Source organism: Leopardus geoffroyi, chromosome A1 (assembly GCF_018350155.1).
Source record: "Leopardus geoffroyi isolate Oge1 chromosome A1, O.geoffroyi_Oge1_pat1.0, whole genome shotgun sequence".
NCBI lineage: Eukaryota > Metazoa > Chordata > Mammalia > Carnivora > Felidae > Leopardus > Leopardus geoffroyi.
The window spans coordinates 208,465,646-208,490,001 of record NC_059326.1 but is presented as its reverse complement, the minus strand read 5'-3'; the positions used below and the strand labels follow the sequence as shown (position 1 = coordinate 208,490,001).

At 44.6% G+C, this 24,356-nt stretch overlaps 1 protein-coding gene across 2 annotated transcripts in view; it reads left to right on the top strand.

Moving 5' to 3' along the window:
- Nucleotides 1–24,356, top strand: part of EGFLAM (EGF like, fibronectin type III and laminin G domains) — a 179,526-nt gene that overhangs the window by 119,082 nt on the left and 36,088 nt on the right. For both annotated transcript variants that reach the window (XM_045439805.1, XM_045439803.1), the window contains exons 8-15: nucleotides 7,193–7,308; nucleotides 7,877–8,195; nucleotides 8,841–8,941; nucleotides 10,076–10,176; nucleotides 12,094–12,238; nucleotides 15,532–15,721; nucleotides 22,580–22,705; nucleotides 24,035–24,278. In XM_045439805.1, coding sequence (XP_045295761.1) covers nucleotides 7,193–7,308; nucleotides 7,877–8,195; nucleotides 8,841–8,941; nucleotides 10,076–10,176; nucleotides 12,094–12,238; nucleotides 15,532–15,721; nucleotides 22,580–22,705; nucleotides 24,035–24,278 — 1,342 coding nt within the window. The remainder of the gene's footprint in view (nucleotides 1–7,192; nucleotides 7,309–7,876; nucleotides 8,196–8,840; nucleotides 8,942–10,075; nucleotides 10,177–12,093; nucleotides 12,239–15,531; nucleotides 15,722–22,579; nucleotides 22,706–24,034; nucleotides 24,279–24,356) is intronic.

Sequence of the window (24,356 nt, the reverse complement as noted above, 5' to 3'; positions counted from 1 at the left end):
CTGCGCCACCCAGGCGCCTCTATTGTTAGCTTTTAAACTCTTTATGTGGGGTCCTCTTGTCCCTAGACTTTTGCTATTTAAGAATCCAGATGAATGCTACTGTCATATATTTTTATTCTGCCTGCATTGTTTCAAAAGTTTACTCTTTTCATTTCTTACACATTTTGTGAATTTCTTCAATGTGCCAGGGAGTGAGTGAGGTTTTGGTGTCATAGTAGAAACCAACATGGACAGTATTGCCTTCTTCAAGGCACTTTCAATCTATTGGGAGAGTCACATTTATGAAATCATTCTACAAATAAATATGTAATAATGCTTGTAATTATTGTAAGTTAATAATGCTCTAAGAGAGGACAGAACCATGAGAGTATATAGGAAGGGAACCTGCTTTATCTAGCGTTCAGAGAAAACATCTCTAAGAAAGTGATTTTGAACAAATACAAGAATTTAAAAGGCAAAAGCTGGGCAGTGAGAGATGAGATTTCCAAGCATAGGGAATAACATGTCTAAAGTCCCTGAGGCAGGAGGTATGTCTCTGAAATGAATTCAGAAGAACCAATGTTCTTTCTGGGTGGAACAGGATGAGAAGGAATAAATTGCTGTGAGATGGGGCTTAGCTAGAGTAACAAGAAAGTCTGTGAAGCCACAAAGGCCACAGGTCTGGCCTGTCATTTTTCCATCCAACCAGCCGAATCTTAAATATTTATACTGGAAGGGATGACCTAGTTTCTGTCCATGACACATTGCTTCACGGGGGACCCTTTTCCTCCAGTCATTCTTGTTTTGGTGAGTGTTAGGGTTTTGAGGTTGCCCAGTTAACACCACTTTCCCCTTTGTCCATTTTCTGAACCAACAGAAATACGGCAGCAGAGTCAGCAGATAAAGAATCAAATTGCCATCCTTATTTCTGATAAAGGCCGGGCAGAGAACGTAGCTTACTCTACAGTACAAAGTGGGTTTGTGGACTCCCCTCTGACTAGGGAAGAGCCCGCTTGAAGGAAAGCTTGCATTTGCAGCGAAGTCACACCTGCCCAGGTCACTGCTTTCCTCTTTTCTAGGTTGAGAAAGAAGGTGGAGGGACCAAATTTGCCCCAAAGTCCTCCTCCCTTGCCCCAGGTCCTTTGATAGATTAGCTTCAGTCAGTTCAGAAATGTGTACCAAATGCTTCCATCCAGCCACCAGGCTACTGTCTCTACTTCTGTAGGGAGGAAAAGGGGTTGGACAAGAATCCAACAGTATTTTGGGGAACTCTCTTTGCATGATTACAACTTCAGGAGTGGGGAATAACTGTTCCTCTCTCATCTGTTGCCAAGAGCTATTAAGAGAAGGGACTGCAATAACCTGGTTCTTATTAATGAAGATGAATTCTGATAAATGATATCCTATCTTCTAGGAGGCTTATAATATTGAACAGAAAGCCACAATCCCCAAAGCATGTAACTTTTGTGCTGAACTAACTTCTTTTTTTCTTTTTCATCCACAATAAATAAAATTCCCCAGTTGTTTCTTTTTCAAACGCTGCTTGGAATAACAGGTGCCAGCAATATGTCTCAATCAAAAGTGTAAACTTAAGGGTCACAGAATGTTAGGGCTAGAAAGGATCCTTAGGTCATCAAATATAATCCCATTCCTTGCTTTATTAGAAAACATGAGACCCAGAGAGATTAGGTGTCTTGTCCAAGGTCACATAGTCATCTGTGTCCGTCTCCTAATTTATCTGGGTTCCGTGACCAGGGGTATTTCCAACTACACCATGTTGATATATCAGAGAAACTCACTATCTGGAGAACACTCGTGATGCTTTTATAAAAATAAACAGACAGGTTTTTATAAAATAAGTCATCCTTTAACTTATTAACAGTAATTTGTATTTTGTGTATTAGTTTTTCCTCTAGTGGAATAACCCTTGAACTTGTTTTGCATTCAGTGAGTGGTTTGACTATTCTGGTTTTAAATAAATGCTTCCTTTTTAATGTTCTCTTTTCCTAATTAACAATGTGCCAAGTAGAAAGAGATAAGTTGTGCACTTTAATTACAATAACCCCAGGCCACTGAGAATTCTTATCACTATCTCGGGCTGTGCATTCCGTGTTCACTTAGAAACGGCATTGGTAAAAACTTCATGTAAGCTGTGGATTTGAACTCTGAGGTGGTGAGGCCGTCCATGAACAAGAGTAGAGAGATTTATTCCAGCTTTCTTCTAGCCATGCTGTACTCTTTTCCTTAAAAGTGGGAAATTACTATTAGCCCGGGTTATTATGAGGGATAGGGAATTTGACAGGTTGTAATGGATAGCAGAAAACATCATCAGGAGCCCAGAATTCTAGATCAGCTCTGCCACCAGTGCTCTGTCCCTCTGGGCAAGTCACATGGACTCTATGAGCCTCAGATTACTCTTCTGTAAAATGGGCTTGTGCTCGCTGATCTCTAAAGTCTTTCTTTAAAGGTCAAAATTTCTTTGACTCTGAGTCCTTGTAATTCCATATTCCTTTCCCTTTGTTTATCTCACATCCTTTGTTTCCCCAAACTGAGAAGTAGACTCTGACTTCAAAAAGATATGTGATATCGTGTTGAAACAGACTAATTTTTATAAATACCAAAGGATTTTATCCAATGAATAATATATGCCTTATTTTACTCATTAGAAAGAACAGGGAATCTGGAATGATTTCCATTCTCATCAAGGTACCATTTCATAGCTGCTGCAATGCATCTGCGGTCCTTTTCTCTAAGGAGTTGCCTTCAAGACAGACTTCCTAGGTGGGCTAATGGGCAAGAGGAGACCTCAGCTACCTGCACCCATCCTCAGTTTCTCTGTGTTCTCCTGACTGAAGTATCTTATTAGATACTTAGCACCAAAAAGTCTGCATGAGAGGGTATTATGGATATTGAACTAGAAGTCATATGATCCAAGTATGGCCCCAGATCTTCTAATGAGATGCATGAACTTGATCTCAAGTCACTTTTCTTTGTGGCCTCAGTTTACATATTTATGAAATGGGAAGTTTGGACTGGATGGTGTCTAGGCTCTCTTTGAACTTTCAACTTTAGTCTGAGTTGGGACAAGGGACATTGATGAATTGAAAAGGGACAAGGATGGTGGTAGTTTGATGGGAATATGTTTGGATGAGGGGCAGAGTCTCACCCTGTAAGGATTCCCCTCCAGATATTCTCTCACTTAAATAGGCATGGCCAGCTAGGCCAGGCCAGGACAGAGCCAGAATGTCAGGACAGAGCCATTGTGGGAGAGTCTTCTGTACCTAGAAGGAGCTTTGATGAGTATGTGAAGTGTTACTTAAATGGATGAATAAAAGGGATGTCAAGAAGTCTAAAATTCTGGCTCCTGCCGTCAAGGGGTTCACAGCTGAGTTGGGAAACACAAGGGCAGCATTCCAGGGCCTGGAGTCCAGACGGTGGAAATAGCACCTCAAATATATGTTGATTTTATCAAGCTATGGAAGTTTATTCCAAGCTCATATTTAGAAGCACACATCCATGGGTGGATAACCCTAATCAGGAGGAGCTGGAGGAACATCCTAGAGGTCTTGGCAGTTCCATCTTTTGTGGAATAACCATTTTTTCTCTGGAAAGAGTCTGATGTTCTCTTTTTAAAATATCACTTGATTTTAGCATTTTGATGATGTACATTCAGCTCTGTCTCCGCAGAATGCGTGCAATTGGAAGGATAGGTAAGCTATGTGTAGGATATAGGAGAGGAAGAAAAGGTGGTAATGTGGGGAAAAACATAATGACCAGTCTTGGGGTGAGAAAACACAAGATATATTAAGGAGACAACTGGTAGACCAGTTTGGCCACTAGGACTTTTGAATAGGGGAAAAAAGGCTGAAAACACAATTTGGAATCAGATTATGAATAGTATGATGCAGTCAAAAGAGAGACCAAAGATAAATGCTAGCTCTGCCATTTATCATCTGCATGCCTTTGAGCAAGTTACTTAATCTTTTTGAGTTTCTATCTCCACACGGTAAAATGGAGGTAATACTACTTCTACAGGACTTTTTGAGGATTAATAAAAACAATGCATGAAAAGTTCCTGGCACAGTAAAAATGGTCAATAAATGTTGATTTTCTAATTCCCAGGCTCTTTCCGCCTCCATAGTGGCTGCTTCTCTTACAGACAACTGGGAAAGCAGCAACCAGAAAGACCTGGCTTTGAGTCAGGCTCGGCCAGTTACAAAGTCTTTGATCTTAGTCAAATCATTTAACCTTTTTGAGCTTCAACTTACTTATCTACATAGTGAAATGAGCCATAATTACTTTGCAAGATTATTATAAAGTTTAGAAATGTATTATGTTACGCACACAACCATACCTGTTATTTGGCGGGGAGAAAGTAGGTTTCAGGAAATCATGGTGATGGGGGAAAGGAGGAGGGAATACAGGGGGCACCTGGGTAGCTCAGTTGGCTATGTATCCGACTGTGGCTCAGGTCATGATCTCGTAGTCCTTGAGTTCGAGCCCCACATCAGGCTCTGTGCTGACAGCTCAGAGCCTGGAGCCTGCTTCGCATTCATTCTCTCTCTCTCTCTCTCTCTCTCTCTCTCTCTCTCTCTCTCCCTCCCTCCCTCAAAAATAAATAAATGGTTAAAAAAAAAAAAAGGAGGGAAAACAAGGAGTTACCATTGAGATCCTTGAATTCTCAACCAAGAGCCTAGGATCTATCTTGTAAGTGGTGGTAGTCTTTGAAAGTTTTTATTTTTCAGATAGGGCATCATAAGACGAAGTGAAGAGTACCTTGACTTTGATGAACACAGTACAAGAATGGCAAGAATGTGCACAGGGCAGAGAGAACAGCTTGGGGGTAGAAAGGCCAGCTTCCTGGAAATAAGACCCAGCTCTCTTCACATATGTGCTATATAGTACTTTTACTGCCAAATGGAATATTTCCTCTTTAATCTGACGATTTTGAATATATGAGAGAGATAGACATAGAAATGGAGAGTAAGAAAAGGACCCAGAAAAAGAGAGAGAGTCGAGGAGAGAGGTGGAAAGATACACAGATACAGAGAGACAAGAAAGAGGAAAGTGGTGGTCAAGATTCCTGGATTTTTGTGTGAAGACATCTGGCACACAGCTGTGCAGGCTGGATGCAGGTGGCTTAAGAGAACTTGCATCCAGGTATAAACCTGGAATCAACAGGCTTGAATTTTCCACTGACACGTGGGCTATTTTAAATAAAACTGTGGAGAATTGATGTGAGGGTAGTGAGAACACCACGTCCCCTGTGTCATCTCTCCTCCACCAACATGTGCCCAGACACCTGAGAACGGCTCCTTCCCTGCTGTGTCCTGATCACCTGTTCACCACGTTTCTCTCTTCCTGGTCCAAAGGAGATTTCTGATCAGCAGTGTGCCTGACCAGAAGGCTTCCCACGCCCTCTTTCTGTCCTTTCTGTCACATCTTTCTGTTTTCAACCTGCTTGCTATTTTTTGCCTAAAGGAGGGTGAGTTTGCTTTTGTGACAAAGGTGTTTGGCTTAGCTTATTCTGAAAGCAGAATGGCTTTAAGTTCAGTTTATGTTTGTCATGCCTTCTTCCCCTCCTGCCCCCTCCCTTCCCTTCCCCTCCTTTCCCCTCCCCTCTCCTTCCCTTCTTTTCCCATCCCTTCCTAACCAGGCATCCAAACACTGGACGCCTGATGGGCATTGGCAACCTACAAAAGTCAGTTTCTGTTGCCAGAGTTGTTTATGCTGTAAGGGCTGGGGCCCAGTGTGCCCTGATTAGAGAAGGCAGCTAGTACCTGTGCCTGCGAAAACCCATTGGGAGGAAATAGGGGTGCTATGGAGCAGCACTTTGAAAGACTCTCATACCCTGGGGGAGTGCCACCTGTGTGAGCCTAAGTCAGGAATGCTGCAGATCAGTAGATTTTGTGACAGTCTCCCAAAGGACAATGCCTTGTCTCCTAAGAGTTTTTCTCAGCCCACCTTCCAGGTCTGAAAGATCCCATTGTCCTGCTGAGATGGATGGAAATGGTGGCACCCACGATAACCTTGTAGGGGCCCTTTTTTCTGGGTGTAGCACTGTTTGCTCTAGTGCAATATCTCTTTCTTGTTTTAAAGAATTTGTGATGAAATATTTCATACATCAAGTTCATATAAAAACAATATGAACATTCACAGGTACCTGGCATCTGTCTTAAGAAATAGACTATTATAGAGCACCCAAAGGCTTTGGTGCCTCACATCTCATTCACATCCCTTTTCTAACTTCCCCCAGGTATTTTAGTCATTGTCTTACTTTTTGGGGGAGTTAAACCATATGTGTATATAGATATAGATATAGATATAGATATATATAGATATATATAGATATATATAGATATAGATATATTTAGATATATAGATTTATTTATCTCTAAATAATATATTAAATTTTGTTTGTTGTTGAATTTTGTATAAATGGCATCAAACTGAATATGTTCTTTTGCAACTTGCATATTTTGCATGGAATAATGTTAGATTAAGCCATGTCAACACATTAAATGCTCATTCATTTCTCCTGCTATGTAGTATTCTATTCCATATATATATATATATATATATATATATATATATATATATATGTATATGTATATATTCCATATATATATATTACTGTAATTCACTTATCCATTCTCTATTGACAGATATATGGGGTGCTACTTGTTGTTATAAATAGCAAATTTGAAATGCTTTTTACTGTTATAAATTGTGATGCTCTGAATGTGTTTTGCACATGTTGTGGTACACATGTGGGAAGGTTTCTCCAGATTTGGTAAGCTGGGGTGAGATTGCTAAATTGGGGTGAGATCGCTGGGTCAAAAGGTACGAACATTTTCTACTTATTTCCAAGTATTTTTGCAAAATGGTTGCACACATGTAACATTGGTGTATGAGTCCCCGTTGATCCCATCCTTGGTAATATTCTTTTATTGCCCAGCATTTACCTTTTTGCCAATCTTGTCAGTATAAAACGGCAGCTCTTTCTGGCATTAATTAGCATTTCCTTAATACTTATGAGATGAAACATTTTCTATTTGTTAGTCGTTGATGCTGCCTCTTCCGTGTTGAATTCTTTGTGTGTTTCCAAGACATCGCGATGCATTTGGCAGAGTCCTGTCTGTGGCTGAATTAGGATAGAAAGGGGCAGAGGGAAGGCATATGTTGACAACAGTGTGCTCCTTTCTCTGTGAAGGCCCTGAGGAGGCAGGAAGTGGCCGCTATGGACCCCGCTATACAACCGACATGGGAGTCAGTGAGGATGATGACGGATTTGAAGACGACTTAGATTTGGATATTTCCTTCGAGGAGGTAACAAGAATCTCTGCTCTTAAAACCTGTGTGTTTTGGTTTTCCTGCTGAACAAGGCAAGTTAGCTGTTGGACCATGAACATTCTACTTAAAACTTATTTAAGCGGGCCCATTTGCTCTTAATACGTATTTATTTTCTCTATTAGGCTCCAGGTGCTTATAAATTAGTAGCAACTAGCATGCTAATGTTGTGTAGCCAGCCCCTGCCTGCTGACTGGCAAAAACATATTTAGATTTCCCACCACGTGAAAATGTATAGTCAGGTATTAGAAGGAAATGAACAATTCTTTGACAAAGTGAGGCATCTTCGTGATATTATAACAATAAAAATCATGTAATATCAGCTTTACCACTGGTTTTCTGTATAGCACAGGGCAAGGTACTTAAAATCCTTGAGCCTAAAGTTCTTATCCATAAACTGGGGTCAGTACTATCTTCCCCATCTACATCCTAGAGTTTTGAGAAATAACAAAAGGGACTTTTCAAGTATTAGACACCAACCGTAAATGAGGCTGCCTAAACACTGTGTTCGTGTTAATCCTGAATCCTTTCTCTTCTCTGGCTCTAGGTTAAACCACTTCCTGCTATCAAAGGAGGACATAAGAAATTTTGGGGGGAATCCAAGATGGCACCCAGGTCAAACCCAAAGACCGCTTCTAGGCTTGTCCCCCCTACCCTAGCGTCTCTCCCAATGACTACAGTGGCTCCCCAGCCCACTCCAGCGGAGAGGAAAGGGAAGAATGGTGTGGCTGTAATGCCGAGGCTCTTTGACATGTCTTGTGATGAAACGCTCTGCTCAGCTGACAGCTTTTGTGTCAATGACTACACCTGGGGGGGCTCACGGTGCCACTGCAACCTGGGCAGAGGTGGTGAGAGCTGCTCAGAAGGTAGGCGCTTGGTGGGGAGAAGAATGTGGTAGGGAGGTTGGTCCCATTGGGAGCCAGAGGGAAGTTTTGTGGTCCACACATGGTTTCTTCTAGCCCTTTTTCTAAGAGAAGCCCCTTTTCCATGTACTCGTGATTAAATTAGCTACACAGGAAAAAGGTAAGGCAACTTCTGTTGCTTCTAGTTGAATAGCAGCCCTGTGTCTATGTGTGCCACACATGTAGTACTTTTGAAGCAATTAATCATCCTAAAGGCACCTTGGGGAGGTGGACTTTACTTTGATCACATCTCTACCAAAAACATGCAGCTGAAGCATGTTGCATGAAGGTCAAGAAAGATAACAATTGAGCCAACTTACACTTACACAAGCGTACAGCTGGAAAACAGGTGTCAGTGGTCTTAAAGCCATTGATTTCTTTTTAGGGTAGCAAGTTAACACTCTCCAATTTCTCCCTAAGAATTTCAGAAGCTCTAAGTCCCCAAGAATGAGAATCATAAGTGTAAAAAATAGAGACGATAATGAGCTAGGTTTAATAGATTATTAGGGGTTTTCACTTAATGATATCCAGGCAATGGCATATATTGATTTTTGCATTTGAAGAAGTGAGGAAATAACATTCTTTTATGTTATCTTTTTCTCTTTTTAGATATTGTTATACAGTATCCTCAGTTCTTTGGCCACTCCTTTGTAACCTTTGAACCTCTGAAGAACTCCTATCAGGCATTTCAAATTACTCTTGAATTTAGGGTAAGAAGGATTAGTTGTTTGATGAATGCCTATTGGATGGGCAGCTTAACACATCATTGTGCCACATCAGACGGGGTCGGGTGGGGGTGCAGGAAGCAGGGAGGTAAGTAGAGAAGGTAAATATGACACAGGGCCTGTCCTGAAACCTGTTCACAGGGTAGTGAGAACATTGGGCACGTTCACACATTCAAGGGTGCCAGAGAGTGGAGGGTGGGTCCTGTATGCTACTGAACTATGGAAATGACTGGCCGACCAGTGAGAATGTGTAGGTCCCAGCTCTGTTGCTCATAATTGTGACTCCTCACAGGCCAGGATTTCAGAGGTATAATGCATTCCCCATTCCCAAATCCCTTTTAGAGGGAGCCCAAATGTCTGCCCTCAATGCTATGGCTGTAGCTGAACAAATAGGAAAGCTGCTATACAAAGCCCTCGCACATAGTGAGGGCCCAGTGGATGCTCTCTGATTTGAATCAACTGCACATCAGAATTCAATCAGCGACTTCAGCTTCAAGTTATTCTTTTGGGCATCTCAGACAACAAGGTTTGAGACCTGGAAACAAGCCTCCTTTGAGGTCATGATCACAGCGTTGAGTGTGTTGAGTGTTGAGATCGTCCAAAAGATGATCTGTCTCAGGCTAGGGCAGCCAACATGGGTGAAAAACAAACTAGTCTGTCAGTGGGGCTGATTTTATCATCCTGTTCTCCTGACAGAAGGAAAGAAGCAAATTTGCATGCTTCTCCACAGGGAGGGAAGTAAAAAGAATGAAAACAAAAACAAAAACAAATAGAGTGCTCTTTGGTGGAAATAGAATTTGATGGACACGCAAACAGCCTGTGACCGTGGTCTCTGCACACATTTTCCTGAAGCTCTGCTGGTGGACCCACAAAGCCAAGTAAAGAGCAGGTCAAATGCGGAGTCACCTTTCTCTAACCTCACTGCCATTTGTCACACACTGTTTATATCGCTGCCGTTTTTTAAAGGGAAAAGAACTGAGAATTGGCAACTGGGAGTGAATTGGAGTCCATGAGCTTGCCCCTTTGTAAATAGGACCACAGGGAGAATGCTCAGGTTTCATATTCATGAGTGTTTCCAGGTGGTGCTCATTGTTTGTGTGGTATTTGTTTGTACAATAGGCGGAGGCAGAAGATGGTTTACTGCTCTATTGCGGGGAGAATGAACACGGGAGGGGTGACTTCATGTCTCTGGCCATCATCCGACGCTCACTCCAATTCAGGTAACTCTCACTAAAATCCCACAGATTTTTAAAATACCATCCTACATTATGTTTTTACATTCTTATAGAGTAAAAAATACATGGAATGGATTCCTGGAGATAAAGGTTACTAAATAGTGGCTTATCGGGACTGCAGGGTCACCCTTGGAACTTGAGTTTCAGAACCCTGTAACCATCCATTCGTTCAGCAGGAAATATTTCTTGAGCACCCACGGTGTACCAGGGACTGTACATCCTGCGAATGCAACAGTGAGCCTAAGTGATCTAGTCCCTTTGCTCCTACAGCCCTAGTGGATGTGATGGGAAGGAGGCTGAGATCTTCTCCCTGTCCCCTGTGGTAGGTCGGACTGACATCCCTGGGGAGCAGAGAGGACCCTACAACCTCCTGAGGGCTCCCAGAGGCTCAGAGCCCATCCCTATTTTTCCCTCTGGCTGTGGCAGGCTGTCTGGTGTTCCTCCTCTGCCCTGGTCATTTCTCTCCCAATATGTCTTGGAAGCCATCTTTGGTTTGCGTGTGGTTTTCTGGGGGCAGAGTTTTGTGAAGGTGTGAGTGTTTTGGCCACCCTGAAGGGTACACAAGCACCTATCTGAGAATGACCGATGAGGATCAGCCTTGTCCTTCTCCATAGTGTACTGGTTAAGACCCTGATGGCACTGCTCCTCTGCTCCCTGACTCTGAGCAAGTGACTGTACCTCTTTGAGCCTGCATTTCCTCCCAGGGCTCTTGTGAGGATTAGGTGAATTAATACATACAAGTGCTTAGAGCAGTGCCTGGCCCATAGCAAGCACTCAACAAGCATTAACCGTCATTGTCTTTTGATTATTTCAGCACAAAAATTATTTGGGTTAAGCTGAAAAAGACTGAAACATCCCACTTGGGGTAGACAGTGGTCCCCTATCCTCTGCTAAATGCTTTGATTCATGGGAGTTTGATGTTAGGGCCAGGATCTGGGGCAGTGGTTCTCACCCTTGAAGGATCTGATAGACTTCCAGTGGCATTGGCTGTGATTGGCTGCTGGCCGCTCTCCAACTGGGCAGCTGCTGTGGAGTCTGATATCCCCCTCTAGATGAGCCTGCTCCACAATGCCTCTCAACCCCATTTCAGTCCACTGAGGATCGTGGAGACAAAGGGAAGCCATGAGAAGGGACTGTAATTAGTGCACGTCCTGAGAAGGACAATGCTGGTCATGTGTCCTTCCCTACTGGCCGTCTCAGGATCTGTGGGGGAGTGGCATGGTGGCTGCCTGGAAGTTGACTGGCAAGGGTCAAAATCATGGGTGTAAGGCATAGTGACTGGTGGGTACCCTGGGCCATAGGGAAGTTGGGAGAAAAAACAAAGCAAAAACAAGAATAAAGCAATCGTCTGAGAATGTTCCCCCTCTCCCCACGCCTCCCCCCCTATGGAAACTGCACCTGCATTTGGGCACAGCTGAACACAGATGGCAGTGCTAGCCAGCTGGCCAAAATGAGTGTTTTTTGACATTTAAATAATATCGCTGGAGCCTGTCATTTGGGAGTTGGGGGAAGTCCCCAGAGAAATACCTGGAAGCAAAATGACTCAAGTTCTAATTCTCTGCTCTTGGGATCCACTTGAAGCATCTGGCAGTCACTGAGAAGGAGGGGGAGGATCTTAGTTGCCCATCGTTTTCGAAGCTGCAGAGAAAATCAGGTTGAAGGAGGCCCCACATTTGAAAGGTCTGCAGGCAGATTAAGATAAGTAGATTGAGGCCGGCCCAGAAAGCAGGTGTTTAGCTCTTTCCTGTAGAGACTTAAACAGTCCTTGATATTCATAAACGTAACTAAACAGATTGACTCTCAGAGAAGCCATTGCCCCAGAAGTGGTATCCGTGGGGCCTGAAAGCATAACGAGCTGGTTGATCAAAGAGCCTTTCTTTCTTTTTTTTTCCTTCCCCACAGGTTTAATTGTGGAACTGGGGTTGGCATCATTATAAGTGAAACCAAAATCAAACTGGGGGGCTGGCACACGGTTACACTCTACAGAGATGGGCTGAATGGGCTGTTGCAGCTGAACAATGGCACCCCGGCGACTGGCCAGTCCCAGGTGAGTGTGAGCCTCCCAACCTGCCCACCCACCCAGCACCCACCATGCGCGTCCCAAGAGGGCCCTGCTGCCGAGCTCAGGCCACGCTGGTGGGATGCAAGCTCCGGATGGGCTGGTTTTCATGGCAAACCCGTGCATCCCAGCTCTGAGATGCTCCTGTATCTCAGTGGCTCTTACCACTCTCGGTGGGCTTTCAGGGCACACATCCATCCCACATCTACTGAGGAGCAGAATCGGATTTGCAAGCGTCATTACTGTGGGGGCGCAGACGCATGCAGTTGGCTTTGTGCCCAGGGACATGTTCTTTTTCCACAAGGACATCAAAGCCAGGGGTAGAAGAAGGCCTGTATCAGAAGAATAGAAGCCATTATTAGTGCCAAACACAAAGCTTGCTTTTAAGGCAAGGGTGTTGCAATTCTGTGGCTTTAGCAAAGAGTTCGGAAAGTTTCACTTGGTTCAATATGCAGGAATGATCCTTTCATCTACCATTTTGGGGGGCCATGGTTATAACAGGAAGCGGTAAAACAATTTAACTGTGGGGGCTACTCAGTAAATCACCTAGGTATTCACATATTCGTCATGCTCTGGGCAATTTCAGAACCATGTTTAGAATAAACAGTTTGGATTAGCAACCTGCCAAGGAACGGAGTGTGTAATTATAATCAGGCAGGTGTCTGTGTTCTCTCAGGAAAAATGTAGCAAGAAAACCTTTGTGTATATGTATATAGCTTCCTCCCTGCCTGGACTTTTTTACTGGCAAGATATATCCTATAAAGAGCCATGCTTTGCTGATTCCCATTAATTTGGACCCCAAAGCTTCCAAAGGAACAAGAATCCAAATATAGAGAATATGAATCCAGTGAGATCGCTTATGCATATATGCATGTACTTCTAAGGAAAAAAGACAGGATAAATGAACTACAGAATCACATAAATCCCAGAACAATAGCCCTAAATATGATTAAAATTAAGTTTGATAGGAATAAAGAAGCTTTGAACTTGGATCCAAAATAGTAATAGTGAATATAGGGCAGAGAAGCTGTAATAAAAGCAACAACACATGTGAAAATGTCTTATGTTTTGAAGCAAGGAAGTTCAGTAAAGGTTAATAAGCAGAGCCATGTGGTAACAGCAAGCTGAAGAAATTACAAGTTGTATTAATAGAGGCATAGCATCTAGAAAAAGCGAGGTGATGATCGTATGATATCCTAGTAGCCCTGTACATAGCTTCCAGTGCTCTAATGGTATCTCTAATCCTCTAAGAGGATTGCATTCAGCTCTGTGATTGTACTCGAAGAGGTCCTCTAAGAGGACCACAGACATATTGGAACATGAAGGCAATCATTGAAACAGGAAACTGACCTGAAATCCCTGGAGTGATTCATTGAAGGAGCATTGTTTAGTTTGGAGAAAAGAAGGGGAAGGTGTGGATGGTGCCTTTTCATAGAATCAGAGAGGGAATTTGGGGAGAGAAGGACTTACTCTGTGCCCCCCCCCCCCAGGCTGATGTTGAATGGGAGAGTAATTTTAACTCCACTTAATCATACGAAAGTGCACAGAAGTGCAAAGGACTATCTCAGGAGACGGTTTCCTGTCCTGTCCTTGGGGGTGTTGAAAAAATAAGTTACCGAAACCTTTTGGTAGGGATAATACAAGGGCTCCGGAAGTCGATGTGAGCTTGGCTTATATGAGTGTTTGTATTTTTGTCAATCTTATCCTTTGAATGAATATAAGAATTAATTGCAAGAAGCATACAATTTTATGGCTACTCAGGGCAGCGCTTGCCGCTCTCCTCCCGGGACTTGCTAGCAAGCTGTATAAGCAGGACAGCAGCTGTGGAATGTTTAGTGAACGATCTTGGGAGATAGTGACTCTGTCTTATATCAAGGTTTGCAAAGTTCTTCAGGGTCTGTCTGGCTTCAGCCTGACCCCAGGGGAGCTCTGTAGTATAAGTTATACCTCAGAGCGGTCCCAACCCAAAGCTGGTCAATTGGACTTTCACACTTTGGCACCCATCAAACACTGTTAAGTGCTGTGTCGGGGGAAATGAAAACTCCAGGGCACTTCGAATTCTCTGCCTCGTAGGCCAAGCAGGCTCCAGAAACCCAAAGCAACCCTCACCAGAGGAAGGTAAAAGCCAGCTTTTACCAGACTATTGCCTGGGACGTTGTAAGGGGGGCTCAGGGTTGCTGTTCCAGAAAAGGAAAACAGTGCTAAGTGGTCAGGCTCCTGGTACAGTCCTGAATCAGGGAACAGAGTGAAGATGGGTTTCAGGAGTGAATTCTGAGGATCTTAATGAAATAAGCCAACAGGGCATTCAGTTCATCCCACAAAAGCAGTGTGCCCAGAGGCTGGCAAACAGTCCTTACAATTCACTGTAAGCACTTTACAGCTGCCTTGCTCACATCCAGCACACTATTTATAAATGATTCTTATCCATTCATTAGAAAAGATAAAGTAACGATTAGATGTTCTATTTGTTGGCAACATTTCGTTTGCCACATCTCAGTGGCTTACGTTCTGGACTTTAAAAATTCTGGCAAGATGCTTTTTCCCAGTCCCCTTTAATCCAAATGAATGAAATATTTCTGTAATAAAAAAAAAAAAAATGACCAAGGGTGCCTTAATTTTGTCCCACCTAATGTTCAGGTCTGTGTTTTGTAACCTCAAAACCTGCAATCCAGTTTGTGGTTTTCTCTAAGATTAGAAATGTCCCTGCCTCACCGTAGTAACACACACACATACACACACACAAGTTGTATCCATGAGCAAATTTCAAAATATTTTGCAACACAATCTGTGTGGCAATCCTCCCCCGCACACACAGTGTTTCTTGCAGGATATAGTATGAAGGTGGCTGGGAATAGGAAAGGTAAGCGTTGGCCCACATATACACAAAATTAGCATTATCATCTTTTGAGACGCAGAATAACCCTGTGAACCATCCAAGGTACACAGTAAGTTGGTGTCAAGACTGGAAAGACAAAGTTTTTGTTGGATGCCCGGCCCAGTACCCTGCCCGTTGGGTTGCTCTTGGCTCTGACCTACCTTCCCTTCCCTTCTAGGCTTCCAAAATCATCCCTTCTCGAAACACAGCCCTCTGAGGAGCTCACTGAGTTTCCTACGGTAACCAGGGGTTTAATTTTCCAGTAAGGCAATGTCATAAACATAAACACAGATGGAAGAAAGCAGTGGGGCTGTAAACTACATCTTAACCATGTCCCTCATTAAAATCTGTTGTGTTTTGGCTTTTGATTTTGTTTAGTGAGTTACGGTTTTCTTCTTTCTTACAGGGCCAGTACAGTAAAATTACCTTCCGGACGCCCCTCTATCTTGGTGGTGCTCCCAGTGCTTACTGGTTGGTCAGAGCAACAGGAACAAACAGAGGCTTTCAAGGCTGTGTGCAGTCGCTCACCGTCAATGGGAAGCGAATCGACCTGAGGCCCTGGCCACTGGGGAAAGCACTCAGTGGGGCCGACGTGGGTAAGTGGTTGCCCAGTGGGCCAGGGTGCTCTTGTGGGATTGCCTTTCTGGTGTGGGCCAGGGCAGTAAGAAGCTTCATGGATTGAAACCCTAGGCAGCTGGCTAATGTCAAACTCTAGGAGGGAGGTGGCTCAGGGACAAGCTTGGTGCTTTGCAGATATGATGACCTGGATCTGAATAGCAAGATAGGATAAACAATATGGCGCACCAAACCCTTGGTTGTGTCCTGTTGCCCTTGGCTCTCTTCACGAAGCATGGCATGGTCTCATCCAACAAAGCAGCAGGCAGTTCAGCGCTTTCACCCTGCCTTACTCACCCAGTTCAGTGGAAAAGCCAACACAGTAATATAAGAAGAGGTTTCGTATGCTCTCTGCTTCCAAAAGAAATGGTCACATTCTAATTCTTGACCACTGTGTCCAACTTTCTCATATGCCCTCTCATTAACTCTTCACGCCAGCTCCAGGAAGTAGAAATTGTTATGATACCTATTTTATACATGAAGAAACTAGGGCTTGTAAAAGTCAAATAACTTCTCCAAAATAGCAGGCAGAGCTAGGACTGATTTTTATTTTTCAGCGGTTTAAGCTTCACAAAAAAACTGAGGAGAAGGTACACAGATTTCCCACCTATCCCCCACCCCCACGCATGCATAGCCTCCTCTATTAGCAACACGCCTTTGTACCTTTGTTACAAATGATGAACTTGAATTACCACTTCAGTATCACCCAAAGCCCGTAGTTCATGTTATGGCTCACTCATGGTGTTGTACGTCCTGTGGGTTTGGACAAATGTATAACATATATCCATCATTATGGTGTCGTATAGAGTGTTTTCACTGTTCTAAAAACCCTCTGTGCTCTCCTCATTTATTCCTCTCCCCTCTCCCCACCCCCCACCTCTGGCAACCACTGTACCCCCCACCTCTGGCAACCACTGACCTTTTTATATTCTGTATGATTTTGCCTTTTCCAGAATGTCATATAGTTGGAATCATATGTAACTTTCTCAGATTGGCTTCTTTCAGTTAGTAATATGCATTTGAGTTTTATTCACGCCTTTTCATGGCTTGGTGGCTCGTTTCTCTTTAATGCCGGATGATATTCCATTGTCTGTATGTACTGCAAGGCATGTTTGTCATGCCTACTGAAGGGCATCTTGGTTACCTCCAAGTTTTTGGCAATTGTGAATAAAGCTGCTGTAAACAGTGTGCAGGTTTTTTGGATGGACATCAGTTTTTAACTTCTTTGGGTAAGTACCAACAATGCTCACATAGTAAGAGCATGTTTCATTTTGTGAGAAACTGCCGAATTGCCTTCCAGAGTAGCTGTTCCATTTTGCACTCCCACCTGGAATGTTTGAGAGTTCCCGTTGCTCTACATCTTTGTTAGCATTTGGTGTTGTCAGAGTTCAGATGCTAAAAGATATGTAGTGGTATCTCATTGTTGTAAGTTGCATTTCTTTGATGACATATGATGTGGAGCATCTTTTCATACACTTATTTGCCATCTGTATGCCTTCTTTGGTGAGGTTTTGTTAAGGTTTTATTTAGCCCATTTTTTAATCAAGTTGTTTATTTTCTTGCGGTTGAGCTTTCAGAGATTTATATATATATATATATATATATAGAGAGAGAGAGAGAGAGAGAGAGAGAGAGAGAGAGAGAGAAGACATGGCTTGTCTTCTCTAACTTTAATGAAATCCAGCTTATTAGTTATTTCTTTCAAGGGTCATGCCTTTGGTGTTGTCTCTAAAAAGCCATCGCCTTACCCGAGGTCATCTAGATTTTTGTCCGCATTATCTTGTAGAAGTTTCATAGTTTTGCATTTTACATTGAGGGCTGTGATCTCTTTGAGTTAATTTTTGTGAAAGGTGTAAGGTCTGTGTCTAGATTCAGTTTTTTGCATGTGGTTGTCTAGTTGTTCCAGAACCACTTTTCTGAAAAGACTAGGATTGTCTTTAAAGCAGTAAGGACATTTATTTCCGTCACTGAAAGCAGATAGATAATTCTAAGGTTGGTTAATTCAGTGACCATTTTAGCCTGGAAGGGGTGCCATAACACAATACCACAGAATGGGTGGTTTTAGTAACATTATTTTCTCACAGTCTGGAAGCTGGAAATGCAAGCTGAAGGCACTGGAAGGTTTAGCTTCTCCTGAGGCCTCTCTCCTTGGCTTGCAGATGGCCACTGTGTCCTCATCAGGCCTTGTGTCTGTGTCTATATCCCTAGTGTCTCTCCCTCTTCTTATAAGGACACTGGTCAGATTGAATTAGGTCCCCCCCTTAAGACCTCACTTAACGTTAATTAGCTTCTCAAAGGCCCTATTTCCAAATGCAGTCACATTGGGAATTCGGTCTTCAATCTATGAATTTTTTTAGTAACTTCCTCCTAAAATCCCTTTGTCTAGATGAGTTGGTGCTTTGCATATAGCAAGCATGTTGTAAGTATTTGTTATTAATATTATTATTAATATTCTGGCTCCACCCATTCAGCAGGGTATCAGTTGTTTTTTCTCTCTTCCTTGGACAAACGGGAAACAGTCCTGAAATCCAGATCTGCAGTCTTGAGGTTGCATGGTGACCCCTGACAGGTAGCTGAGACCTTGCAAAGTTGAGCAAGGACCGATTTCTGGCAGTGTTTTAAATTCTCACATTGTGCAAAACCAGCCTCTCCATTGAGCAGGTGGTACCAAATGGGCCCACCTTGCTGGCTCTGGGCCCCCCCGAAGCTGCTATTGGATTATTTGATGTCTACGAGCCTTGTGATGAACTTTAATGGCAGGCATCGGTCTCATTGCCTTTTTTCATTTTTTCCCCATTTTCCCCCTGGAGTGCTAGAACAGAGCTGGTTATTCAACCTCCATACTTGCTTTACTTTGAGTTAGTCCTCCAGAAATTCAAGTTCTTTTAAATTAAATGCAGTGCCACCATGAGGGAAGACTGGGCTCATCCAAACAGCAGTGAATTTCTGGTGGAGATACAGGCTTCCAGAAGAAGGTAATGACAGTAGCAGAGTCACGGTTCCTTTGTCTGGTATCTCTAACTTGTCACTGCTATCTTCAACCACAGCTTTTTCTCTGTCCCCCTCCCCACCTCCATTAAAGCCTACCTCAACTCCTCAAAGGGGCCTTTCATTACTGAAGCCTTTCCCCTTCATCACCTTCTTTAGATTATTCCCAGCAATTAGACTCTCTCTAAACCCACATTCTAGGATAGTCAGTCATCTCAGCAAAATTTCGCATTCGCTGGCCCAGATTTTCTTTTATTATTTCCACGCAAATTCTTTTTTTTTTTTTTTTTCAACGTTTATTTATTTTTGGGACAGAGAGAGACAGAGCATGAATGGGGGAGGTGCAGAGAGAGAGGGAGACACAGAATCGGAAACAGGCTCCAGGCTCCGAGCCATCAGCCCAGAGCCTGACGCGGGGCTCGAACTCACGGACCGCGAGATCGTGACCTGGCTGAAGTCGGACGCTTAACCGACTGCGCCACCCAGGCGCCCCTCCACGCAAATTCTTAAACCTAAACCACCGGAACTCAGTTTTTCCAATCCTGTCTTGGATTTCCACACCCCACTGGGTCAGTGTGACAAGTTGGGAAACCAACTTCTCAAGTTATTTGAGACTCAAGACGTGTGAGGTGGCCATGGGTCTCACCATGGTTTATCACTGTTTCACTCATGCTTTCTCTCAAGATACTGTTTTTAAGGATCTGCTTAATGCTAGTCATGATGCCAGGTCCTGGGGAGACAGTAATGAACAAGAAAACAGGATCCTACCTCAGCCCTCATGTAGCTGCCACAAGGAAAGACCAAACTGATCAAATAGTCACACAAGTCAATGAAAAATTACAATTTAGCGTGTTACAAAGAAGAAATGGTGGTATAATAATAGTGTATAATAAGGGGATTTTATGGGCTGGAGCATTCTGAGCATATAACCATTCTGAGCATATAACCCAAAGCTGATATCTGAAGCATTTCTTTTTAAGCAGATAAGAGAGGGAAGATCATTCCAGGCAGAGGAAATGGCTTGTCCCAGTGGGAGTATGAGGGGGAGGTGGTTACCATGATCTAGTCTGTGTTTTGAAACGATCCTTCTGGCTGTGGAAAGCTTATTGAAAGCGGTGTTCAGAGGGCACATGTAAACTGGCTGGAGGCTATGACGACAATCCAGATCAGAGATAATGACGGTTTGCTCTAGGCTGGTAGTGGTGGTGGAGATGTGGACCGAGTGGACAGCTCTTCAGTCGGGGAAATAGACTGGCTTCAGTTACGGATTGGTGGACAAGGGGCAGGTGGTTGCTCACCGTCCATGCGTCCTTAATGTAGTCTGCCCCATCCCACCTGCTGTTCTCTCCTCGGAGGCCTAATTTCTCTCCTGCCCTCACCTCATTGTCTTGCGTAAAGCTGGCATCTAGTAGGTTCAATGTCAATGAAAGTTATATACTGATGATGAGGTCCTGCCAGCGCTGTGTGCACATGACCTTGCGACTAGCTTCCTTCCTCCCACTCTCAGAGTTGACAGTTTTCCTCCTTTCTAAAACTCTGCACCCATCCTTCCCTACATCCCTGGACTTTGCTGCCAGGATCATCAATTTAGTAACCCAAAGGTTCTTAACCGTTTGTGTGCTGTGAACATCTCTGGCAGTCTGGTAAAGCCTGTGGACTCTTCCCAAAATGATGTTTCTCTTTCTTTTTTTTTTTTTTTTCTAAAGATTTCAGTTTTAAGTAATTTCCCCCTCCAACATGGGGCTCAGATTTACAATCCCCGAGATGAAGAGTCCTATGTTCCACTGACCCCGCCAGCCGGATGTTTTGAAACAAATGATGTTTTTAAATGTAGAGAATAACATCCATGGTAGGAAACAATTACACTGAAATAAAGCTATGCAATCTGTTTGTTTAATGTTTATTTCTTTTGAGAGAGTGAGAAAGAGCGTGAGCACGAGCGGGGAAGGGGCAGAGAGAGAGGGAGGGAGAGAATGGGAAGCGGAGTCTGCTTCCCAACGCCAGGTCCTCTGTGCCTCAGAAACCAGCTCCTGCTCACAGCCGTGCTCATCATTGTACTCCCGCCACTGTCCTTTCAGACCGCCAGGCGAGGAACCCGGAGGCCTTGCTAGGGTCTGCCTCCGCCTTCAAGCTCTAGAAGGGACTGGCTGGGTCTCCCTTCCCCGTGTCTTCGCTCCCTGTCCATTTCCTCTGCTACCACCCCGGCCAGCCCCACGTTCCCTCCCCGTGGGAGTCCGTTCCTCTTTCCCACGCCGCCGCTCACGGGCCATCTTGAAGTACCATTGCCAGCAGAATCCTGCCGCCGTGTTGCTTTCATCAACGCCCCCACCCCACTCCCCCCTCTTAAAGGATAGTCACAATGCAAATTTGTAAAGTAATATCTTTTCCATGTGTAGCTAAAATAACCCAAGAACCTCGTTTCTTCCTGTGGGAGCCGCCCTTCTCGGGGAAAGAATCCCAGCCCACCCAGACCCAGGGGGGGCTCAGGGGCTATGAGAGTCCGGCTCTCATGGTTCCATGTCCATCACCCTGAGGAGACTGGATGCTGGCCATGTTCTCAGGCGGTGGCTGCAGAGGCCACCGGTCACTTCTGCCCTGAGCTTCCAGTGGCCCCGGCTGGAATTCGCTGAGGCCAGCCCACCCCGGCTGTGGCGACGAGCCATCTGGATGGGCTTTAATTAAACTGTGTCCTCGGCTCCTGAAGTCGGCCTCTTCGGCTGGCTGCACATTATACCCAGCCCTGCTCATGCTCACAGCGAGGCTTCGTGGAAGAAAAGACGGGGTCAGCTCCACAAATGCAGAGGATGGATGAGAAAAGGATGGGGGGCTTGCACTGCTGAGATGGCCAACGGGGGCTTTTCATCCCACCAGAAGTGGGCTTGCAGTTCAGGCAGGCGCAGCATCACAGCCTGCAGGGCTCAGGGCCGGGCCCCTCACGGCTCAGACAGAGATGTGCTCCTTTGTCCCTACCCCGGGAACAAGTGTTTAGTACTCACTTGTGTTGTTCTGGGCCAGCTAGTGGCCCATCTGTGAAATTTATTTCTTATATACAAGGAGAAGAGGAGGGCCAAAGAAGCAGGAGAAAAGCAGAGCAGGAGAAGTCCATGTGTTTCCATGTCATCTGATGATCTTGACAGTGAGAGTATACCCTGTGTGGGCCTCTCTGATATGTGTTTGGTAAAGAGTATGGACCCATCTGGTGTTGAAGCTCTCACCGCGTTTTACTCCAGGCCACCCTCCTGTCTCCCATAAGATCTCAGTTTTGGAGGTGGCAATAGGGATGCTGGAAGGCATATGCTGAGGTATTATGAAGCACCCCCCGCCCCAGCCCCTTCCTGCCCCAGACAGAGCAGTGGAAGGTTGAGGCCAGGTAATAAGTTAGATGTGGCTTCCGTGCTCCCCTTATTGCCTCAACTTTGAACCAACAAGGCAGTAGCACTTAAGGTAACTGGGGCCACACAAATTAGCATGCTTGGAACAGAAACACCATGTTGACACGGAAGGGATTGAAACACGCTCTTGTTGGAATAAGAGACAGATGGATTAACGCAGAAACAACTCATTCATCTTCGTCGGTGGTCGTAAAATTGTCCAAACAATTTACTATTTGATTTATTGTGTCCGCCATGTTTTAAAGATTCTTTGTGGCTCTTCATAAAGAACAGGCCAAAATCAAACTAAAATGAAGGGTACGTTCCACCTACCCTGAAGGCTGTTTTGCAGCTGGGCAGGGGTACCAATTAACACGAGTGGGAGCTGAGCGTGTTTATTCAGAGCTGGTGCGGTCAGCTCCAGCGTCTTGGACTGGCTCACGCGATGAATCGGTTTTGTCATTCCTGTTCTGTATTTAGGGGAGTGCAGCAGTGGACTCTGTGACGAAGCCTCGTGCATCAACGGCGGCACCTGTGCAGCAGTCAAAGCCGACGCCTACATTTGCCTGTGTCCCCTTGGGTTTAAAGGTCGACACTGTGAAGATGGTGAGGAAGAAGCAAGTTGACTGCACTTTGCCTGCCCTGTTAATTCATGTCGATGTAATTTTTCATCAGCGTGCTCTTAGCAAGTCCCATAAATGTTTATGGGATTAAAATTTATACATTGTTGGGAGAGATGGGAGAATCTTTTTTTTTTTTTTTTTATCAGATTGGAGTGCCTTTGAGTGTCAGAGTGTCAAGCCAACCAAAGATAGGTTCATTTTAAGATGCTTCTGGGCCAGGCTTTGGTGGGCTCCTTTTGGCCCTCGCATAACTTTGAAAAGCCTTTAAGCGTGTGTGTATCAGACTGAATTCAGAGCATCTGCAGCTCATGCTTCTGAGAATGTCTGACAAGTTCAGAGAAAATGTGGGGAAGAGACACGCAGAGTCGTTAACAATGGGAAGGCACAAGAGTAATCTTTCTTCTTTTTGTTACTGTTCTAGTGAATTGTCCACCTCTCGATACTATACCTGTCTCAATACGTGGGTATATATACGCGTAAACACATGTGCATACGCAAACGCACAGAATCGGGAAATTTCAAAGATTTCAAAGATTTGGGCAAATGTGTGGAGTTGGACACTTTTTTTGAGAGAAGAGAGAGAGAGTGCATGCAAGTGTGGGAGGAGCGGAGGGAGAGAGAATCCCAAGCAGGCTCCATGCCCAGCACTGAGCCTGATGTGGGGCTCGATCTCACCACAGTGAGATCTTGACCTGAACCGAAGTCAAGAGCCGGATGCTTAACCAATGAGCATCCCCCAGGTGGCCCGAATTGAACATGTTTTAACTTTTCTACCATCGATTCAAATTTGGACCTAAGACACCATCCTGGGGGGGTTTTTCTTTAGCACTGAATAATCTCAGATCTCAGATCACCTAGAAGAGGGCGTGTGAGTTCCTGTAAGTCAAAGCTGTTACATATCATCTCATATTTTGTAGCCTAACATAATAAGGCTCGATCCTTGCTCACGTCACACATCACTGCAGGTCAGTGAGGAGTTTGGGTGGGGGTGGCCTCTGTGCCATGCAGTCATTCAGGGACACAGGCCCCTGCCTTCTAGGGCTCTGCCGGGCCCTGAGAATCCTGCCCTGCTTCCTGCATTCAGCTAGCAGGTGAGGGACGAGAGGGTGCATGGAAGATGGTAGGAAGTTTTAGGGGTCAGACCTGGGATGCATATAATACTCCCACCCACAATCCACTGACCGGAATTCAGTTATACTACCCAATTCACTCAGGGCAGCTGGGAAATGTAGGTTAGCTCCGTACCCAGGAGGAAGAGAACATGGCTAGTTCTGCCACAGAGGGATTTCTAACAGCACGCTTCTTTCTTCAGCTTTCACCCTGACCATCCCTCAATTCAGAGAGTCCCTGAGATCCTATGCTGCAACACCCTGGCCTCTGGAGCCCCAGCATTACCTTTCCTTCATGGAGTTTGAGATCACGTTTCGGCCAGACTCGGGTGATGGTGTCCTCCTCTACAGCTACGACACGGGCAGCAAAGACTTTGTGTCCATCAACATGGCAGGGGGCCACGTGGAGTTCCGCTTTGACTGTGGCTCTGGCACTGGTGTTCTCAGGTAAGGGCTGAGACCTTTAGGGGCTCCTTTCCCCCCAGAAAACTCAACAGCGGTCACTTTGGAAAAAGATGGCCTTGT